General features: G+C 41.7%; 1 protein-coding gene across 2 annotated transcripts; it reads right to left on the bottom strand.

The window, feature by feature from the left end:
* Positions 1-1,497: 1,497 nt before the first annotated feature.
* ZC3HC1 (zinc finger C3HC-type containing 1) lies at positions 1,498-17,448 on the bottom strand. Of its 2 annotated transcripts, none has more exons than XM_081243794.1 (10): positions 17,224-17,448; positions 15,404-15,515; positions 12,359-12,509; positions 11,716-11,799; positions 7,707-7,834; positions 6,542-6,699; positions 5,901-6,144; positions 4,842-5,054; positions 4,172-4,378; positions 1,498-1,937 (listed from the first exon to the last, which is right to left on the bottom strand). In XM_081243794.1, the coding sequence occupies exons 1-10, from the start codon at positions 17,367-17,369 to the stop codon at positions 1,869-1,871; spliced, it is 1,512 nt and encodes a 503-aa protein (XP_081099920.1). In that variant the 5' UTR covers positions 17,370-17,448; the 3' UTR covers positions 1,498-1,868. The 2 variants fall into 2 exon arrangements, with proteins under 2 accessions (XP_081099920.1, XP_081099919.1); XM_081243793.1 differs by having other exon boundaries at positions 4,842-5,084.
* Between the last annotated feature and the right edge of the window lie 2,102 nt (positions 17,449-19,550).

The following is a 19,550-nucleotide window of genomic DNA, read 5'->3' on the forward strand; positions in this document are numbered from 1 at the left end:
TGGTGGCGCAGTGGTTGAGAGTCCGCCTGCCGATGCAGGGGACGTGGGTTCGTGCCCCGGTCTGGGGGGATCCCACATGCCGCGGAGCGGCTGGGCCCGTGAGCCATGGCCGCTTGGCCTGCGCATCCGGAGCCTGTGCTCCGCAGCGGGAGAGGCCACAGCGGTGAGAGGCCCGTGTACCAAAAAAAAAAAAGAAAAAAAAATTAAAGAAACGTAAAAACATTTTTTGGAGGGAGGTCAAAATCAAAAATTGTAATGGAAAGACGAAAAAAACACCCCACATTATTATAAACTGAAACTTAGGCTTGTAGTCCATTTGAATACCTTGTGTTAATGATTCTACACTACTCCTTAAGAAATCGTGATCTAGAGGCTATGAGCTTCTAGTGAGCAGACTTCTACATAGTCACTTGTCAGCAAATGGCTTCCCACTCTGGGCCAGAAGTCTCATTCCTGTAACATTAGAGAGCTGCCCATTAATCAGCCTCTAAGGGGACAATGGAGACTGGAGAATGAACAGTCAAGCCTTTCGTTAGTGCCAAAGGCAAAAGAGCACCCCTAGAAAAATAACTTGGAAGCAGCCTCTAACGGGCTTATCCATGGATGGAGGCTTGATTTAGGAAAGATATCAACACTATTTACCCTTTTAAAAAGTCAGGATTGAAAAATGACAAATTTTAAATCTGACATATATGAGAAAAAGGGACTGTCCTTTAGACAAAGAGGTTTATGCAACCCATGATCTTGAATTGGATCCTGGTTTGGACAAATCAAATGTAAAGGACATTTTTGGAACAACTGGGAATTTTGTATATGGACTGGGTATTAGATGATATTAAGGGATTATTAATTTTTGTTGGCTGTAGTACATAGAAAAAATGTTCTGTTTTTTAGAGATATATCCTAAAGTTTAGCATGGGTGGAATATTATATTACATATGTTCTTTAAAATACTTCAGTATAAAAGAAGTAAGTTATAAAACCAACCAACCACAGTCACTAAAAGAAAGTACAGCATTCTGGAGAATAGCTAGTTTCCTTCATGCTCACTTTCTCAGTGGTTAGTCTATTTAGTTGGGGCAGGTCAGGGTCAGCTTCTCCACCATGGACACCAACGCTCTCCACCAGCAGTGAAAGAGCCTTGGGGAGCCCCACTCAGGGGAGCCTTGCATTAGAAGGCACATGGAGAGGGGTCTCTTCTGAAGAGCCTTCCTCCCTTTGTTATAGTCTCTTATTCTGTTATTATCAAAGTGAAGAGAGAAAATTATCAGCTTACCATTCACTATAATACATCAGGAGATCTCGTGATATAATGAACAATGTCTTGCCTCTGGTTTAGGAATACTTCTTTGACTAGAATCACAAATAAATTCCAGGCTTTGCAGCCAATCTGAAAACTGAAATTTTGCCTTTGTTTACTGCTCCACTGTAGTTTTCTCAGTCTCAGCTTCCTTTATGTCAGCCCATTAGACAAGGAGGAAAACAGTTCTCCAGCTGTGAGAATCTTAACAAATATTTTATTAACACATACTGACATATTCCTGGGATATAAGAGTCCTCAAAGCACTGCCCCCACTAAAGACACTAAAAATGCTCAAGTCCTGGGTCCTGCGTTGAGTTTTGGAACCACGCACTCCTTGAACAGAGCCAGGGTCGCCCTACCTCTCCCAGCCCACATCCCTGTGTTGCAAACAGGTTTTCCCCCAGTCAGATGCAGATGATGACATGCATGCCTTCGCAAGGGCAGGGGCTCCTTATGATTAAACCAGAACGGAGAAAAACTTAGGATCAGCTGCTCAAAAGGGAATTCAGGCTTCATTTTTCAAAGCCACTCATTCCACTTCTCTGCAGGAAGGGCTGGAATATCTTCAGGATGAGCATAAAGATTCCCACTGCCGGAATATTCGGAATACCTTCCTTGATTTCTCAGAGAGACTCTATAAATAGAAAAGCTCATTATTAGAGATTATATTATTTTATAGAGACAAAGGATGGGTAATAGCTTTAAGGCGTGGTCTGTAAATTTCTCCCACAATGATCTACGTATGTCCAGGAGTGAGTAAAACCAGTTAATCTTATATTGTGCTACATATAATACACACCTAAAGCCAGACTAAAAATCAAGAAGCTTGAGTCTACTGTTAAGATTACTGCTAACATACTCGGAGCCTCTAAAATACGGCTTATGTCCTCCTCCAAGCATCCATATGTGTCCTAATCTTTGAATGTGAGGATGACACTTGTGACCCAGCATCAGTGCAGCACACATTTTGCACTGATTTTGCATCTGTGATGCTGAATGGGCCCTATTCATCATCTCTTGTGAACAAGGATTCATATTTACAAGATGCCTAGCTGGTGCTAACAGTATAATCTAAGGCCAAGGAATGAAACAAAGTTAAATGACCCTTAAGAGTTTAAACTATGACCTTGGCCTTCTCAGACTCATGATTTAGCCAGCAAAGCTAATAATAGGAGGAACCTCACTGCCACTTGATCACGTCTGTGAAGTGACCTGAGATTCTGAGAAATGGTGTTACAGGGCGACCAAACAGTTCACTAAACGGTAGAAGTTCTCAGTGAAGCAGAACACTTGGTTCTCTCTGCCTTTGAGAGTCACAGTGAAAAGCACAGGGTCTCAGTGAGAGCACAAACGTATCTAGCAAGATAATCCATAAAGTTAGCTCCAATTTCGGACAGAAGACGACATTGTCACTGTTTTCTTATACTCTTTGCAGCTGAATGTCTCAATAAAATAAAGTTCCAGGAGGGAAAAGTTTGAACTCTTACTGGTGACTGAGGGCAATTTAGTTAATACAGTGACACAACTGAGAGATTTAAGTTGAAAAATAGTATAAACTTTTTTCTAACTTCAAGATCCTTTACTGCAGAGCCTCTAAGTTTTGTCCTTCCCAGTCACAGCAGCTGTGGGGAATCTTAAAAGACAAGTTGCTAAAACGGACCTTCAAAGGTCCCACATGCCACGCAATATGGCCCCAAAAATATATATTTTTAAAATTAATTAAATTAAATAAATTAATTAATTAATTTTTGGCTGCAGTGGGTCTTCGTTGCTGCATGTGGGCTTTCTCTAGTTGTGGCGAGCGGGGGCTACTCTTCATTGTGGTGTGTGGGCTTCTCATTGCGGGCTTCTCTTGTTGCAGCGCACGGGCTCTAGGCATGCGGGCTTCAGTAGTTGTGGCTTGCAGGCTCAGTAGTTGTGGCGCACGGCCTTAGTTGCTCTGCGGCATGTGGGATCTTGCCAGACCAGGGCTTGAACCCGAGTCCCCTGCATTGGCAGGCAGATTCTTAACCACTGAGCCACCAGGGAAGCCCCTGAATGCACATTCTTGGGCTTCTAGCATCACTATAGCTCCCTCCAGTGGAATTCTGTGACCCTACAAAACTACGAATCTGGGAATGCTTCTGATGATAAACATCTGCTGGCAAGTATTATTTCACTTTGTCCTTGGAGGGAACAGAGGTCAGAAATTATTATATTTACACTAAGCAGGTTACATGGCAAATTTGGGAATGAGCCAGTAAAGGAAAGAGAATGCAGTTTTTGTGATTCCTTAATGCCCACCCTCCTCTCACTTCCGTCCTTTGCACAGAGCAAACACTTGAGTTGTTTTCTCAGCTGTCATGACGGGTTTGCATTTACCCACAAGTGTCACCAGCAGCAGTCATTACTGTGATGGCAGCTGAGGGTCAGTGCACATGCCTGGGGCTGCGGAACACAGCAAAGTAACGTGCCCACCATGAGGAATGAAATCAAGGTCGTGGTGGCAGAGCACAGTGCTCCACCCTGTCAGCTAAGTTAACTGGCCAGGCTCCAAGTGCAAGTGACAGTAACTCAGATGGAAAAAGCAGCTGCTCTGCAACACCAGCAGCAGCCTGTTATCGCTTTCTGTTTCTGTATTCTTTTTCTACTTCGAGTCATTTGAGTGGAGAAGACAAAGAATTTATCAGAATTTGGTGGAATGCCATATGCTAAACTGCAGAAAGAATGAACCAGTCCCATGTCTGTTCTCTAGGATGAACCCAGACTGAGTCTACCTTGACTTATGAAAGCTGTGGGCAGGCAGGGTGCTAATTATAGGACCAGCCTCCTCTCCTCATCCCATATACAGGAAGTGCTGCACATGGTCAGGGCAATGGCTTATCTCACCATGGAGTCGGTTTCAGCTGGCTGGTTAGACTCTTTGTGGGCCAAGAGGATGTTCAGCACTGCCTTCCAGCCTGGCTCTGCCGGGGGGTTGGCATCCACCTCAGTTCCACCATTCTCCCTGGTTTCTTTTCCAAATGTGATATTCACCCAAGGACACCAGTCTCTATGCTGAGAAGTGGGATCAAAGAAGCTTCGGGAAGATGTGTCCTGAGAGAGGAGGAAGAGGAATCCGTGTTAACGAAGGGCAGATACTATGTAAGTTCAGGGAGGCATTGCTATAAATTGTCAAATCTAGAATCTCACAATGCCCATATTTCTAGTTTTACATTCTCCTTTAAACTTCGCCTATGTACTTCCCTCTCATTTTTAAAATTCTTTTACTCCCTTTGTGTTAAACCATCCCTTATCAGGTCTATCCTCTTTTCTCACTACTGTCCCTTGGGCAAGACAAATTTATTACGTTGCCAGAAGACGTCCCAAAGAAACAAATGGCAAAACCCTTAAATTTTTTTCCCCTCTGGTCACCCAACTGTCCCATCTTTAAACTTATTCTCATGGCCTCCTTATAGCCACAGGACCAGTTTCAGCTCATGCCTGCTTCTCTGTGCTGCATGGTGAGGGCTTGGGTGCTGCTGTGCTCAGGGACCTCCACACACGCAGGTGGACTCACCGAGCTGCTGGAAGAGCAGAGGCGAGCCCGTTTGGCTCTCCGAAGAGGACTAGATGGCACTTCTAGGCCAGTGGTGTCTCCTGTTCCCATGCTTCGTGTCACTGGGCGGGTTCTGGTGGTGGGGCTAGCGGCCTCTGGCTCAGGACGGTCGACAGGACTGGAAGAGTCCCAGCTTCGAGTTCTAGAGACAATGGGACCTGGGCTCCTTTCAGCCTGAAGGAAAGGGGAGATGATGGAAGTACCCTAATGACATAAATAACTACGGTCAGGAGAAATATTTCTAGAAGCATTTGAAAGCTAATATTTTTAAAACTATAAGAATTTAGTTTCTGAACTGTCTACATAACTAAATTCTTCAAAGAATATTAGATTTCTATACAAAATAATGAACTTAGCATCTCCATTGCAACTGGTGATAAAACCACTCTGTAATGTTCTGGTCAATGTGGTTATAAGTGAAGTTTAACCTAAGTTAATTATATAACCTAAGTTAATTTCCAACTTTTCTGCCAACAACACCTTTGGTAAGAATGCTGTTTTTAAAAAGTCCACCCTGAGGGCTTCCCTGGTGGCGCAGTGGTTGAGAGTCCGCCTGCCAATGCAGGGGACATGGGTTCGTGCCCCGGTTCGGGAAGATGGGAAGATCCCACATGCCGCAGAGCGGATAGGCCCGTGAGCCATGGCCGCTGAGCCTGTGCGTCCGGAGCCTGTGCTCCGCAACGGGAGAGGCCACAACAGTGAGAGGCCCGCGTACTGCCAAAAAAAAAAAAAAAAAAAAAGTCCACCCTGGGACTTCACTGGTGGTCCAGTGGTTAAGACTCCACGCTCCCAATGCAGGGGGCCCGGGTTTGATCCCTGGTCAGGGAACTAGATCCCACATGCTGCCACTAACAGCCCGCATGCCGCAACTAAAAGATCCCACACACCTCAACGAAGATCCCGTGTGCTGCAACTAAGACCTGGCACAGCCAAATAAATAAATAAATGTTTTTTTAAAAATAGAATAAAATCTGAAAAAAAAAAAAAAGTCCACCCCAAACAAACCAACTAAGTCTATACCTGCTCTGAGCCTGGGGAAAACGTGGCATCCTGGCTCCGAGTCATCATCCTCCGAGGAGACTCAGGCACCAGAGAGAAGCGCTCTGGCCGGCACTCAGAGCCTGGGACTGGGGAGCTGGTCAGACCAAAGGAGGCATCCAGGTCGGTCATGGATGACTCGATCTGCTGGAAGCCCCAGAGCCCCACCTTCCTCATACACTGTGAACATGTTATCAGGGAGAGCTGCATGGGTTCCAGCGAAGAACTAGGTAGGAATAGAAAAAAAAGTCCGTTTTCTCAGAGGATAACATTTTCAAGGGACTAAGCATAATGATCTGTGAGTATGCTTCATCTCATCAAACAAATCTCTGAAACAGGCCAGGGGACTGGGAACCACCTCCTCTCAGGGCCTTGTCCTCCGATCCTAGGACCCAGCTTCATCATCTCTCACGTATTTCCTACAGAAAGATCTGTTCAGCAATCCTGGGTTCTAATTCTGGTTTTGTTACTAATGCTTCCTATCCCTCCTCCACCCCCTTAGTTTTTCTTTGTCCCTGTTTTTCTCACAGGAAACACCATGTGATCTCCAAATGCTAGGAGTAACTGCTGTGTATGGGTATATACCGTTGTCACAGTTTATGTCCCCAGGCAAATTCACTAACCTACACGCCCAGCCACACACGGAGAGAATACAGGCAGTGACGTGGATTTGGATGATGTCTGAACCTAGTTTGGTTGCACTTTTTCTCTCATCAGTTGGGTGATCAAGTTCATCTTCAAGCAGGTTCAGGAGAAGACTGATCTTGTCTTCTGTCAAGCACTACAAAGGAACCAAGAGAAAAGACTTAAAGTTTCAACCACCATGAAAAGTCATAGATAATGATGTACCTAGGTGGTACAAGGCAAAAATCATGAAAACAAATGACAAACACGAAGACAATTCTCTTCATTGGAGAGGACTTACTTCCAGCACGGGCTAAGGTATCACACAGGAGCTTTCTGAACTGCCCTGGATCTGCTGATTGAGAGAGGGAGCAGTGTTCCTGGAACTACCACATCTTCTCTTAGTACTAACTTGTTTTCAAATTACCAATTGCATATTTTCCCTGAAACCTGTAAACTTCAAACCCAAATAATCACAACAGACTACTACTAATTTCTTGGCCTGGCAATGAATTTACTTTTGACACCACAAAAGAGCTTGCCACAGTCTTTACTTTTGTTCTAAGAATAAGAAAGCATTATGACAGGGTGAAAAAACTTTCATTGGCTAGAGACAGGAGGACATTTATAATAGGCATCAGAGGCTAACAGTTTGGTGCTAAAATCCACAATAGCTTCTCAACTTGAAGAAGCAAAATAATAGCTTCTATTTCCTACAGTAAAGTTTGTCTTGACAGAATACCCACAGGATGATGAAATGGGACAGTAAATATTCAGTTTCAAAGTGCAGACAGGACAGAGCATTTCAAAATTTCTATTTACAAGGGAAAAGGAGTTTATAACTTCTCCAGCACTTTCTTTGGGAAAATGGTATGTGATAAACCATATGAAGCCACATTTCAGTATCTTCTGTTAAACAGTTTAAGTAACAAATTGAGATAAAATTGAATTTACGCCACTTAAAGAATCATATCGAAAAGTCTAAATGGAACTCACTTATTTAAACCCTCAAGTCCTCTTTACGGTAGAGATTGAAAAAAGTTAAGAGTTAAGAGACAAACAAGTAGTTCTCTTCTTAGCTATCTGTAGCCTCTTGTCATTAAAAGAAATGCTTCATGCTGGCGACAACTGCAGGCCACTGTATGCTAGCCAAGAAAAACTCACCATAGTTTTTAAGTCCTCTGGCCTCAGGGAAGGAAGCTGGAAGTCCAAGTGACAAAGGCTTTGAAAACGATCTAGGAATTCACTAACAAGAACCGCAGGTTCATCCAATGGCAACATCCCAAATCGATCTGTGGAAAAAGTAAACTCGGAGATTATATTGGTACAAATTATAAAAAATAAAAAGCATGTATAGAACAACAGGGGAAATGTAAATTGATGATATTTGATGAAATTAAGAAATTAACAATAACACCTAGACTTGTGATAATCAATTAAAATAATGTAACTGAAGTGCTAAAAATAGTTCCCAGTGTACAGTAAGTGCTATGTATCACAGTTACTTCATCGTTATCATCATTATTTATCACTTGTTTTTTAGGATTGTTTTAGGTATTGTTTTTAGGTTTAATCTCAGTAATGTTTTATTTTCCTTGAGGGCAGAGACAGTATCTCACATAATTTACAGATTTCTCATTACTCCTACCAGTATATATATATATTTTTTTAAATTAATTAATTAATTAATTTATTTATTTATTTTGGCTGTGTTGGGTCTTCGTTTCTGTGCGAGGGCTTTCTCTAGTTGTGGCGAGCGGGGGCCACTCTTCATCGGGGTGCGCGGGCCTCTCACTGTCGCGGCCTCTCTTGTTGTGGAGCACAAGCTCCAGACGCACAGGCTCAGTAGTTGTGGCTCACAGGCCTAGTTGCTCTGCAGCATGTGGGATCCTCCCAGACCAGGGCTCGAACTCGTGTCCCCTACATTGGCAGGCAGACTCTAAACCACTGCACCACCACGGAAACCCCCAATAGATATTTGCTATTATTAAATAATATTAATCTTCTGATGCTAAAAGATCAGTTATCAGAGTACTGATTTTTATTTCTCAACAACAAAATGATTACAGTATGGTTTTTAATATCATTTGATAGAGCTAAACTTCTAGTACTTTGGGTCTTAACATGATTACAATTTCTTGGGTCCCAGAATCAAATGCCCTAATATTTAAAATCCTTATCATCTCACTCTAATACTATACTTTGGTTCCTAGAAACCCCATAATGCAATTTTCAAAAAAGAATTAATTTACTTGATGGGGGCAGGGAAATCCTTTCACAGTGTATATGTATATCAGATCATCACATTGCATACTTTAAAAAAAAAATAAATTTATTTATCTATTTATTTTTGGCTGCGTTGGGTCTTCATTGCTGCTTGTAGGCTTTCTCTAGTTGCGGCGAGCGGGGGCTAATCTTTGTTGTGCCGCGCGAGCTTCTCATTGCAGTGGCTTCTGTTGTTGTGGAGCACACGCTCTAGGCGCACGGGCTTCAGTAGTTGTGGCGCACGGGCTCAGTTGCTCCGCGGCATGTGGGATCTTCCCCGACCAGGGCTCGAAGCCGTGTCCCCTGCATTGGCAGGCAGATTCTTAACTGCTGTGCCACCAGGGAAGCCCCCTGCATACTTTAAATATCTTACAATTTTGTCAATTATACTTCAATAAAGCTGGAAAAATAAACAATAAAAGAAAAAAATTACTGGTTTTTTTGGATAGAGCTGTGATAGTACTTTTGTGATTATGTTTAATTTTTGGCCACACTGTGCAGCATGCGGGATCTTAGTTCCCAGACCAGGGATCAAACCCGTGCCCCCTGCATTGGGAGCACGGAGTCTTAATCACTGGACCACCAGGGAAGTCCCTGTGATTATGTTTAAAAAGCAGAGTCTCAGGAAAGGTTTCTCAGAAGAAGTCAGGTCTAAGCTGAATTGGAAAGACCAACAACAGTGTGTAAAAGTAAAGCCCTAGAGGATAGCACATGTGGGGAATTCTAAATAGTCTCACAGGGTTGGAACACAGTATTCCTAAGGGGAGACTAGTCGGAGACATGGTTAAAGTATAGACAGCAGCCAGACCATGATTTTATTAATGTATGTGATAAGAAACTACTGGAGGATTTTTTAAAAGGAAGAAGTGAAAGTGATATTATAGACAATATGCATTGGTTTAGAGCAGAGACTAAGGAGTCAATCTGGATGCAAAGAAATAAGCTTAGCAGACATTAAGGTGATTTAAAGTAGTAATCCCCCTAAGATATGAGTGGCATAAGGATGGAGAGAAGGAGCATCAATGTTGAATGAAGGAACACTATCAAGCACAACAACATCTGCATAATGGGAGACACAGAAGAAGGACAGGGAAAGGGGCAGAAAGAGTATTCAAAGACATACTAACTGAAAACTTCCCAAATTTTATGAAAAACAGTAATCTATACATCTAAAAGCTCAAAATCTGTGTAAGCAGAGAAGGGAAGAGCGAATATGCTAAACAGAATCAGAGTAGGAAGGAAGTGTACCAAGTACAGGAAGGATTGATTAGCACTTGTGATGACACATAACTTGGTGAAAAGGGTGTTCAAGTTACAGTCACACACAACGATCATGTAGAAAGATGGTTTGACAGGAGGTTCTAAAATGAATAAGCTAGTTTTCCCAAACGGAAGGTTAACTAGATAAACACTATCCCTCATCTCCTAGAAGACTAAAAGTTTAGATGGCCCTACTTATTATAAAGCTTCAAACATGCTACATTTGACAACATGGATTAATTTAAAAACGTTGACTCCCCCTACAAAAGTAGGTTGCAGAATATATATAGAATGATAACAGTCATAGAAAATTTTAAAACAAATAAATAGTGCCATATATATTGCTTCTAGATACATGTAAATGTTGTAGACATAGAAACCATGTAAGCAAATCATGGACACCAAATTCAGGATAGTAGTTATTACAGGACAGGGAGGCAGGGAATGAGAGTGGGGAAGACTACACAGCTGTATCTGTAATTCTTCCTGATTAACAGAAAGAAAGCAGGGTGGGGTGGTTTTGCAAGGATAGCAAAATGTCAGTATTGGTGGGGTTGGGTGGTAGATACAGAGATGTTTCTTATATTATTATTATCTACAATTTTTTCTATACTTGAAACACTCCACAATTTTAGAAATTACTCAAAAAGTTAAAAATAAAACAAAGAGACACTTTCTATATTCAAGGACAAAAAATATTCCTTAAGAGTTTATCAAATTATTTAAAGTTGGGACTTCCCTGGTGGTGCAGTGGTTAAGAATCCGCCTCCCAATGCAGGGGACACGGGTTCGATCCCTGGTCCGGGAAGATCCCACATGCCGCGGAGCAACTAAGCCCATGCGCCACAGCTACTGAGCCTGCGTTCTAGAACCTGCGAGCCACAACTACTGAGCCTGTGCACCTAGAACCCGTGCTCCACAACAAGAGAAGCCACCGCAATGAGAAGACTGCATACCACAAAGCAGAGTAGCCACCACTTGCCGCAACTAGAGAAAGCCCGCGCACAGCAACTAAGACCCAATGCAGCCATAAACAAACAAACAAACAAACAAATAAATAAATAAATAAAATAGTAAAAAAAAAAAGATTTCTGATTCTCAGTTTCCTCACCTAAAAATCAGGTTGATATCTACCTCCCAGGGACCCTGAGAGGATTAAACGGGATAATGTATGCGCGATTAAACCTTTGGCATGTCAAATGCACTTAATAAATAACATAATAAGTGAATGAATATTAGTTCTCTTGTAAAGCGCAAATAGACAGGAGGAAAAAGAAACGTCAAAGGCTAGATTTTCGCAAAAAAATAGACAATATGAGAAACGCAATGACCGGGGGTGGGGATAAACTGGGAGATTGGGATTGACATATATACACTAATATGTATAAAATAGATAACCAATGAGAATCTGCTGTATAGCACAGGGAACTCTACCCAATGCTCTGTGGTGACCTAAATGGGAAGGAAATCCAAAAGAGGGGATATATGTATACATATAGCTGATTCACTTCACTGTACAGCAGAAACTAACTGTAAAACAACTATACCCCATTTAAAAACAAATAAACAAACAAGCAAAAAACCAAAACAAAAGAACCCTGCATTGACCAAGAAGAGATGGTAAATGGGAAATTTTGTAAATAAGTACCTGGAGAGGGGCTGTCTGGCCAGAAACAGAACTTCTCATGGGCAGTACACAAGGCTTTCTTCAGCTCAGCACATCGTTCCTTATCTGAAACCCGCATAGATAACAATGCCTTAAAAACAATGTCTTATATAGATTCAAAATCCAATGACCAAAAGCCTTTAAGAGTATAGATACAACTAAGAATTAAAATAACTCAGAAAAATTTTAAAGATATGAAATATTAGCAACTGAATCATCTTAATATTTTTCACAAAACAAGTTCTAAATCAAGATTCTAAAAGCAATAACAAAGGAGATATCATGTATCTTATAAGGCAGGCATTCCAAAATGTGAGCCTTCATAAAAGTCCTGTGTCTCTTAGCCTAAGTATAAATTTCGGAACTATAAAATAAACATACTGCTGTTAGTTTCCCAGAATACACAAAGTCAGGTTCACTCTAAAGTAGCTGAGCTTTAAAAAAAAAAAAAAAAAAAAAGTAATGACTAAAGCTAGTAATTAGGGTGAAGACAATCACAAATACACCTTGTTATATACAGCAGTACACATTCTTTGATCAAACACAAGTGACTGGTCGTTTCAGAAAAACTAGTATAGATATCTCTTGAATATGGAGAAAAATGTAATTTGTACTTTATACTTACATCTGTCAAAATCAAAAGCTGGTTGTAAAGTGGCACAGAGAAAAGCTTGACAGCTGGAGCACTTCAGCAGATCACATTCAACTGTGACCCAGCCATATTTTGCACAGACCAGTGGAGACAGCTCAGGGGGCTTACCTGCCCATTTCAAAGAGTATTCACATTAAGAAAAACAACATGTATGTACATTAAAATGAACAAGTCAGAAATGAAAACTTTAACTCAATGTATATAGGAATAAACACATTAAGAGGAAAAGCAACAGGAAGCCCTATGCATTTTATATGTTTACAATGTTTATTTTATTATTGGTTGTGGGGTACAGTAGAAAAGCCATTCACTTTTGCTTAATATTAAATACTAGGGATTTGAAAACACTAGTGACAGCACTGGGATTTGCCTAAGCAGTAAGGGATGGTGAAGGTCAAACAAGCTGAAATATTTTATCACTCATCTCTGCTCTCCTATTGTATCACATCCACTTTTGCCTTCTGAAGAATAAAGTCAGTAAAATTAATAATATTCATTATTCCTCCCTGCCCCAAATTTGATTGTTATATACTAATGTGTGTGTGGTATGTGTGTTTTAAGTAAGCTGAGAACATCAAGAGTATCTGTAAGTATGTGCATGGGAAATATGTCCTAAAATATTTATTGATCTTTAATATTCAACACTCAGCTTTTTCTATTTTACCTATAGAGCTCTTGTTTTACAGAGCACAGGAAAAAAAAAGCATAAAACTTAAAAGATGCAGGAAAGTTCTATATTTTTACAAGGGATATAGGAACTTGAAAACATTCTAATAGCAGCAAAAGGAGGACTGAAGGCTAGAAACAGAATCTAAATATAAATGTTAACGGAGTTTGGATTATGTAGAATAAAATTAATAGAATCACTTAACTAGCTTAAGTTAAATAAATAATTATATCAAAGTGGCAATCAATTTATATCCAGTGGGAACAAAAAAATAACAAAAGAAAATGATTTTAAATGTTTTGTCAATATCAGGAATTAATCCAAAGAACAGCAGTAGAAGCATGGTTAAAAATACTTTCCCCTTCCTGAACAATTCAGTCCTAAAGCCACCAGGTGGTGAGCAAGGCAGAGGATTAAGCCAGGAGGGTAGGGGAGAGAGCTCATCGCATGGTGTCAAAAGCCAAAAAAAAAAAAAAAAGCCAAGTCGGGTAAAGAGGGAGTCCATACAGAGGGGGACCTACCTTGGGGTACTGTAGCCAAGTGGGGTGTAAAGAGAATCTACATGGGGCTCCCATTCACCAAACCAGGGGCAACTGGAATCTCAAAATATATAATAGTAATGGATTATGACCCACTGAATAAAGAAGGAAATCATGAGCCCATGCTGCTACAATAAGTTACATAAAGTTTGATGAGGAATGTGATATTTACATGGTTTCAAAGCACATCCCCACAAAACAGTTTAATTACAAAGGAGGAAAAAGCTACTTTACAATGGAAAACACCGACAGACACTCCCTTAATCAATTGATCAAAATGATGATCGTGGGTAAAGGGACAGATCAAAATCATGTGCCACCTGACAGGATGCAATGAGAACACAGCGTTACTTCTGTGATATTCCTACATAACCTGAATCTAATCATAATGAAACATCAGACAAATGCAAGTTGAGATACACTCTATAAAATAACTGGCCTATAATCTTCAAAAGTATCAAGGTCATGAAATTCAAGGAAAAACTGAGGATTCTCAACTGGATCCTTTTGCTATAAAGAACATTATTACTACAATTGATGGAATGATTATGATGTAAGGGTTATATGGTAGTAATTTATTATGTGAGTTTCCCAATTTTGATGGTTTCACTGTGGTTATGTAAGAGAAAGTCCTTGTTTGTGGGAAATATTTGGGGGTGATGAGGTGTCACTTTGACAACTTACTTTCAAGTACTCACAAGGAAGTTCTTTGTAACCTGTGCAATATTTCTATAAGTCTGTAATTGCTTTAAATTAAAAACACTCTAGCAAATAGAAAATGGCAAAAGTGATGTGATGTCAGTTGAGATCTAGCTTCTATCTTGCGCTCTCTTGCTTGCTCACTCTGACTGAAGCCCGTTGCCATGTTGTGAACTATCCCTGTGATGAGCCCACGGAGCTCCAGCCAAAAGCGAGTATAGAACTGAAACCCTCAATCCAGCCATGAGGGAATTAATCCTGCCAACAAGCACGTGAGTGAGCTTGGAAGTGGATCCTTTCCTAGTCTAGCCCTGAGATGACTGCAGCCCTGGCCAACACCTTGATTACAGTCTGAGAGAGATCCTGAACCAAAGGACTCAGCTAAGCTGTGCCTAGATTCCTGATCCACAGAAATTGTGAGATAATAAGTGCTTGTTGTTTTAAGCCACTGAGTTTTAGGGTTATTTGTTGTGCAACCATAGATAATCTACAAAGGAAAACCTTGAAAGAGATAGGAAGTGTAGTATAATGTTAAAAAACATTAGGTTTGGTGCTAAACGCCTTACAACCAGGGGACCCGAACCCAACCCCCAGGCCTCTGCCTGTTAGGAACCGGGCCGGACAGCAGGAGGTGAGCAGCGGATGAGCAAGCGAAGCTTCATCTTGCTCAAGTTACCGCCTGAACTCCCCCCACCATCACCCACCCCTGTCCATGGAAAAACTGTCTTCCACAAAACGGGTCCCTGGTGCCAAAAAGGTTGGGGACCGCTGCCTTACACTATAATTCCAGCTCTGCCATTTGCTAGGAAGTTGACCCTGGGTAAGTCACATAACCAACTTGAAACTGATAATATATGTGGAAATACTATATACAAATGTTAGTTATTATTCCTTCTTCTCTCAGGTTCTTAGTTTTTTTCTTCTGTAAAAAAGAAAGGTTAGATCTCAAATATCCCTTTGAGGGCTAACATTTTATGATGTTAATTTTCCTAAAAAATTTCTTACCAAGTTTAATTCTAAAAATTAAAAACATCAGAGAAAGTGGTGTTACTCCTAGAAGAATAATTCCAGAAGCAGGCAGAAAGTGCAACTCACTAGAACCAAAAAGGATATAGAAAAGGTTTCCACTCTGCTAAAGAAGGCTTCTTTGCTTGTAGATTCCAGTGGAGGTTCTTCTGCTCGTGGTGATCCATTAACTGACTGGAATGTGGCAGATGTGTCCTTCCTAAAATAAAGTGGCAGAACTACTGGTAATCCTTTCAAGGCATCACTTTGCCTAAACGTTTTTTCACTTTTTTTTTTTTTTTTTTGCTGTACGCGGGCCTCTGACTGTTGTGGCCTCTCCCGCTGAGGAGCACAGGCTCCAGACACGTAGGCTCAGCGGCCATGGCTCACGGGCCAAGCCGCTCCGCGCCATGTGGGATCTTCCCAGACCAGGGCACGAACCCGTGTCCCCTGCATCGGCAGGCGGACTCTCAACCACTGCGCCACCAGGGAAGCCCTGCCTAAACGTTTTTTATCTAGCTTCTCTGCACATTGTATTATCAATCATGCCACTCTGGACTTTAACCTTTCTAAATATCATTTCAGTCAGGTAATTTTTCTGTTTAACACTGTCAATAGTTTCACAATACTTACTAAGCAGAATCCAAATTCTTCAGACTGGCATTCAAATCTCTACAGTTTGGCCATAACTAAGTTTCAAGCAATTTCTACCTTGACCATGCTCCACTAATCCCATACTGGCAAACTATGCTATCTCACTCACCGCTCTCCAACAGTATTTTGCATAATTTTCATAAACACAAAATAAGACTCAAGGCTTCTGTGCATTATCCAATTTGAACCACCTTAGAAATTTAACTATTTTAACAGCAGAAAATGACAATTTTGATATTTCTACCTGGATTGATCCTTGCTATGCACTTCTTCCCCAAAGGAACTAATTTGAAAATTTAAATCAAAGTAAAGAATTTTAGCTATTTCCTGAAAAAATTCAAGGAGAAAAAACCCAGCAAAACAATTCTTTTATATTCAGTGAATGGCATTTCAACAGCACCTGGGAAGTGTAGAGGGAGGAACTGCTGAAGACAAAAGTAATTTTAATAAAAGTAAGATTACACCAACTATTACAACTCAAAATAAAGTAATTTATTCGAAGAATCCTTCTGAGAGTGACAACCTCAGGGAGGTGTGGATCTTGAAAAAAATTCAGAGCTTCCATAAACTTGGATAGAAAAAAATGACATTTATTTTGGTAACCTCTAACTGAAATGTAGCATTTCCTTCCATTATGAATGAAGATAATTTAAAAAACCACAGTAGCATCAGCAGTACCTGTAAATTTGTCATCAGTGGAAATCACAGGTATTTTGTCACCACATTATGGTTGTTGCACGTGTTTTGAAATACTGTTTATGCTCTCGCTACTTCGAAATTATGGTAGATAACAGATCTATTACTAGATATTATTTAACTCTTAATGCAGCATTTTACTGCATCACTTTTTTTCTTTTACTTCTTGATAACTGCATTCCAACGTAATTGGTATCCTTTACAATCCTATGTAATTTACTTTAAGCATTTAAAAATATAATTCTGAGAAGGTGTTCATAAACTTTACCAGGCTGCCAAAGGTGTCTAGGACTTAAAAAGGTTAAGAAGTCTAAGAGAAATCAGGTGCGCATATTCAGTTGGCGGTCCTGTCTTTTTCCTTCCTCCCAAAACCTGTTTTAAGGCAAAATTGCGCCCAGTACCTCCCGAGTAGAAGATTAAAGCAGACTAAGCGAAGGAACCCCAGTCTCTTCAAGATCCCGAGTCGCAGCCATTCCCATCGCCCGAGTTACAGACCCAGGGTATCCTACCCTGGCCTGAGTCCCCCAAACCCTCTCCAATCTACCGTCGCCAGACCCAGGGTGGACTCGCGGACTCACGCTTCGGCGCCTCCCTCTTCCGGGGCAATCCCCTCATCTATCAGCTGCCGGACTTTCTGGGGAGTCCCTTCTGGGGAGCGAACAACTGCACTACAATTCTTTTCGACCCCCGCGGCAAACGTCGGCCCCTCACTGGGCGCCGCCATCTTGGTCCGTTTCCGAGTTGCTTCCCCGCGCGTGTGAAGGCTCAGGAACTTCCGTTCTGAGCGGTTAGGATCCTCTTTTGGCTTCCCACGCGTTGGCCCAAGCAGCCTGTCGGGTCTCACCGCCGGGGCCAGCCCTTCCTGGCCATTTTAGAACGAGGTAGGGACTTCCCTGGCGGTCCAGTGATTAAGACTACGCGCTTGCATTGCAGGGGGTGTGGGTTCCATCCCCTGGTCGGGGAGCTTAGATCCCGCATGCCCTGTGGCGTGGCCCAAACAAGCAAACAAAACCGAGGTAGACCCTCGCGGGAGGGCTCTGGTTAAACACCAAGATTAGTCGTTTCCTTTATGTACGAGCATACTTGGCTTGATAAGAGGTTTTTAGAGCGCTGTCTCCGAGTTCAGCAGGGTTGAGGGGCCCAATTTAGTCTTAAGGTAATTAACTGATAAGACTCTCCTAAATTTGGGTCTTCCTGGTGGCGCAATGGTTGAGAGTCCGCCTGCCGAGGCAGAGGACGCGGGTTCGTGCTCCGGCCTGGGAGGGTCCCAAATGCCGCGGAGCGGCTGGGCCCGTGAGCCATGGCCACTGAGCCTGCGCGTCCGGAGCCTGTGCTTCGCAACGGGAGAGGCCACAACAGTAAGAGGCCCGCGTAACGCAAAAAAAAAAAAAAAAAGTCTCCTAAGCTTATCTTTTTACATGTGAGGCAGTGGCGACCGTCCCTTGAGAGTAAATAATTTAGAATCCTTAGAAACCGTGTTACGGGTGGGTTTAGAAGCCTGGCGTTTGCCGTTATCGAACGCTTCTTCCCTGCTTTGTCCAAAAATTATTTATTGAGGGTGTCCTACTGACGCTGTCCTCGGCGCTGGCAATGACAGCAGTGAATAAAGGAGACGTAATTTTTTAGTGGAGTTAGACATTTAAAAAAATACGTTTTCCTGAACTTTTGAAATTACAAGTGCTCCAAAGAAATCCCAAGGGTTAGGGTTAGGGTAAAGGAGGACCTAATTCAGTCTACAGATTCTCCCGAGAGCATCTGTGCTGGAGTTAAAATAGATGAGATTGTGGGAAAGAGATCTACACAAACTCTAACAGCATCCCAAACTGGAAGGAGTTTGCCTCATATAATAAACAGAAAAAGGAGACTGATGTGACTGAGCAATGGGCAAAGATAAAAGTGCCCCGTCCCCCCCGCCAGCTCACTCTCTGTGGGCTCCTAACTTCAGTAGTTGTTCCCGCCCACCAGGACTTTCAGCCTATTGATCTCAGCCTTTCCATTGTTCCGAACAACACCACCTTATTTCTTCTCTCCTCTCCTTAGCCAGTTTCAGTTCGTTGCCAATCATTATCATCATTCCTTTGCAAAATTTGAATATGGACAGATAATTAGTTAATATTAAAGACTTATTTAGTTTTGTTATATGTGATAATGGCACTGTGATTATGGTTTTTAAAAGTCCTTACTGGGAATTCCCTGGTAGTTCAGGGGTTAGGACTCGGTGCTCTCACTGCTGAGGACCCAGGTTCCATCCCTGGTCGTGTAACTAAGATCCCACAAGCCTCGCCTCGTGGCCAGAAAAAAATCCTTACTTATAAGAGATACGTCTTGAGGTGTTTATGGGTGAACTAGTATGATGTCTCGAATTTGCTTTAAAGTTCTGGAGGAAAAGAAAATGTGAGGAGCATAGATGAAAAAAAATTTTTTTAATGTTTATTTATTTACTTATTTGGCTGCTCCAGGTCTTAGTTGCAGCACTTGGGATCTTTAGTTGCGGCATGCATGCAGGATCTAGTTCCCTGAACGGGGATCCAACCTGTGCCCCCTGTATTGGGAACGTGGAGTCTTAACCATTGGACCACAGGGGAAATCCCATGATGAAAAATGTTTTTAATTGTTGGGTTTGGGTGATAGACTCATGGGGGTTCGTTATATTATTCTTTCTATTATTGAGTATTTTTGACAATGTCATAATAAAAAAGCAAAATATATAACTGAAAATAATACATTCTCTAGAATGTACTCTCAATTTCTTTGGACCTTTCTTGCTTTGTAGTACCCGTTTGGCAAAACCTCAATCACAGTAGAGTTCAGCATTCCACCACTCTGCTCCTGCACCCTGTCAGCTGAATACGGTTAAAGAAAAATGCATGGCATGCTGACTTGTCTGTCTTTGTATTGTCGACCT

This window comes from Mesoplodon bidens (assembly GCF_964165515.1).
Source record: "Mesoplodon bidens genome assembly, chromosome: 9".
In the NCBI taxonomy this organism is placed as follows: Eukaryota; Metazoa; Chordata; class Mammalia; order Artiodactyla; family Ziphiidae; genus Mesoplodon; species Mesoplodon bidens.

Bases quoted from the DNA above. Each gene is read 5' to 3' on its own strand.
- ZC3HC1 (XM_081243793.1), bottom strand. From the start codon at position 17,369: ATGGCGGCGCCCAGTGAGGGGCCGACGTTTGCCGCGGGGGTCGAAAAG. The intron at 11,800-12,358 runs GTAAGTATAAAG...TGCGGGTTTCAG, and splicing joins AGCTTTTGATTTTGACAGAT to ATAAGGAACGATGTGCTGAG. The intron at 7,835-11,715 runs GTACTTATTTAC...CTTTTTCCACAG, and splicing joins GCCAGACAGCCCCTCTCCAG to ATCGATTTGGGATGTTGCCA.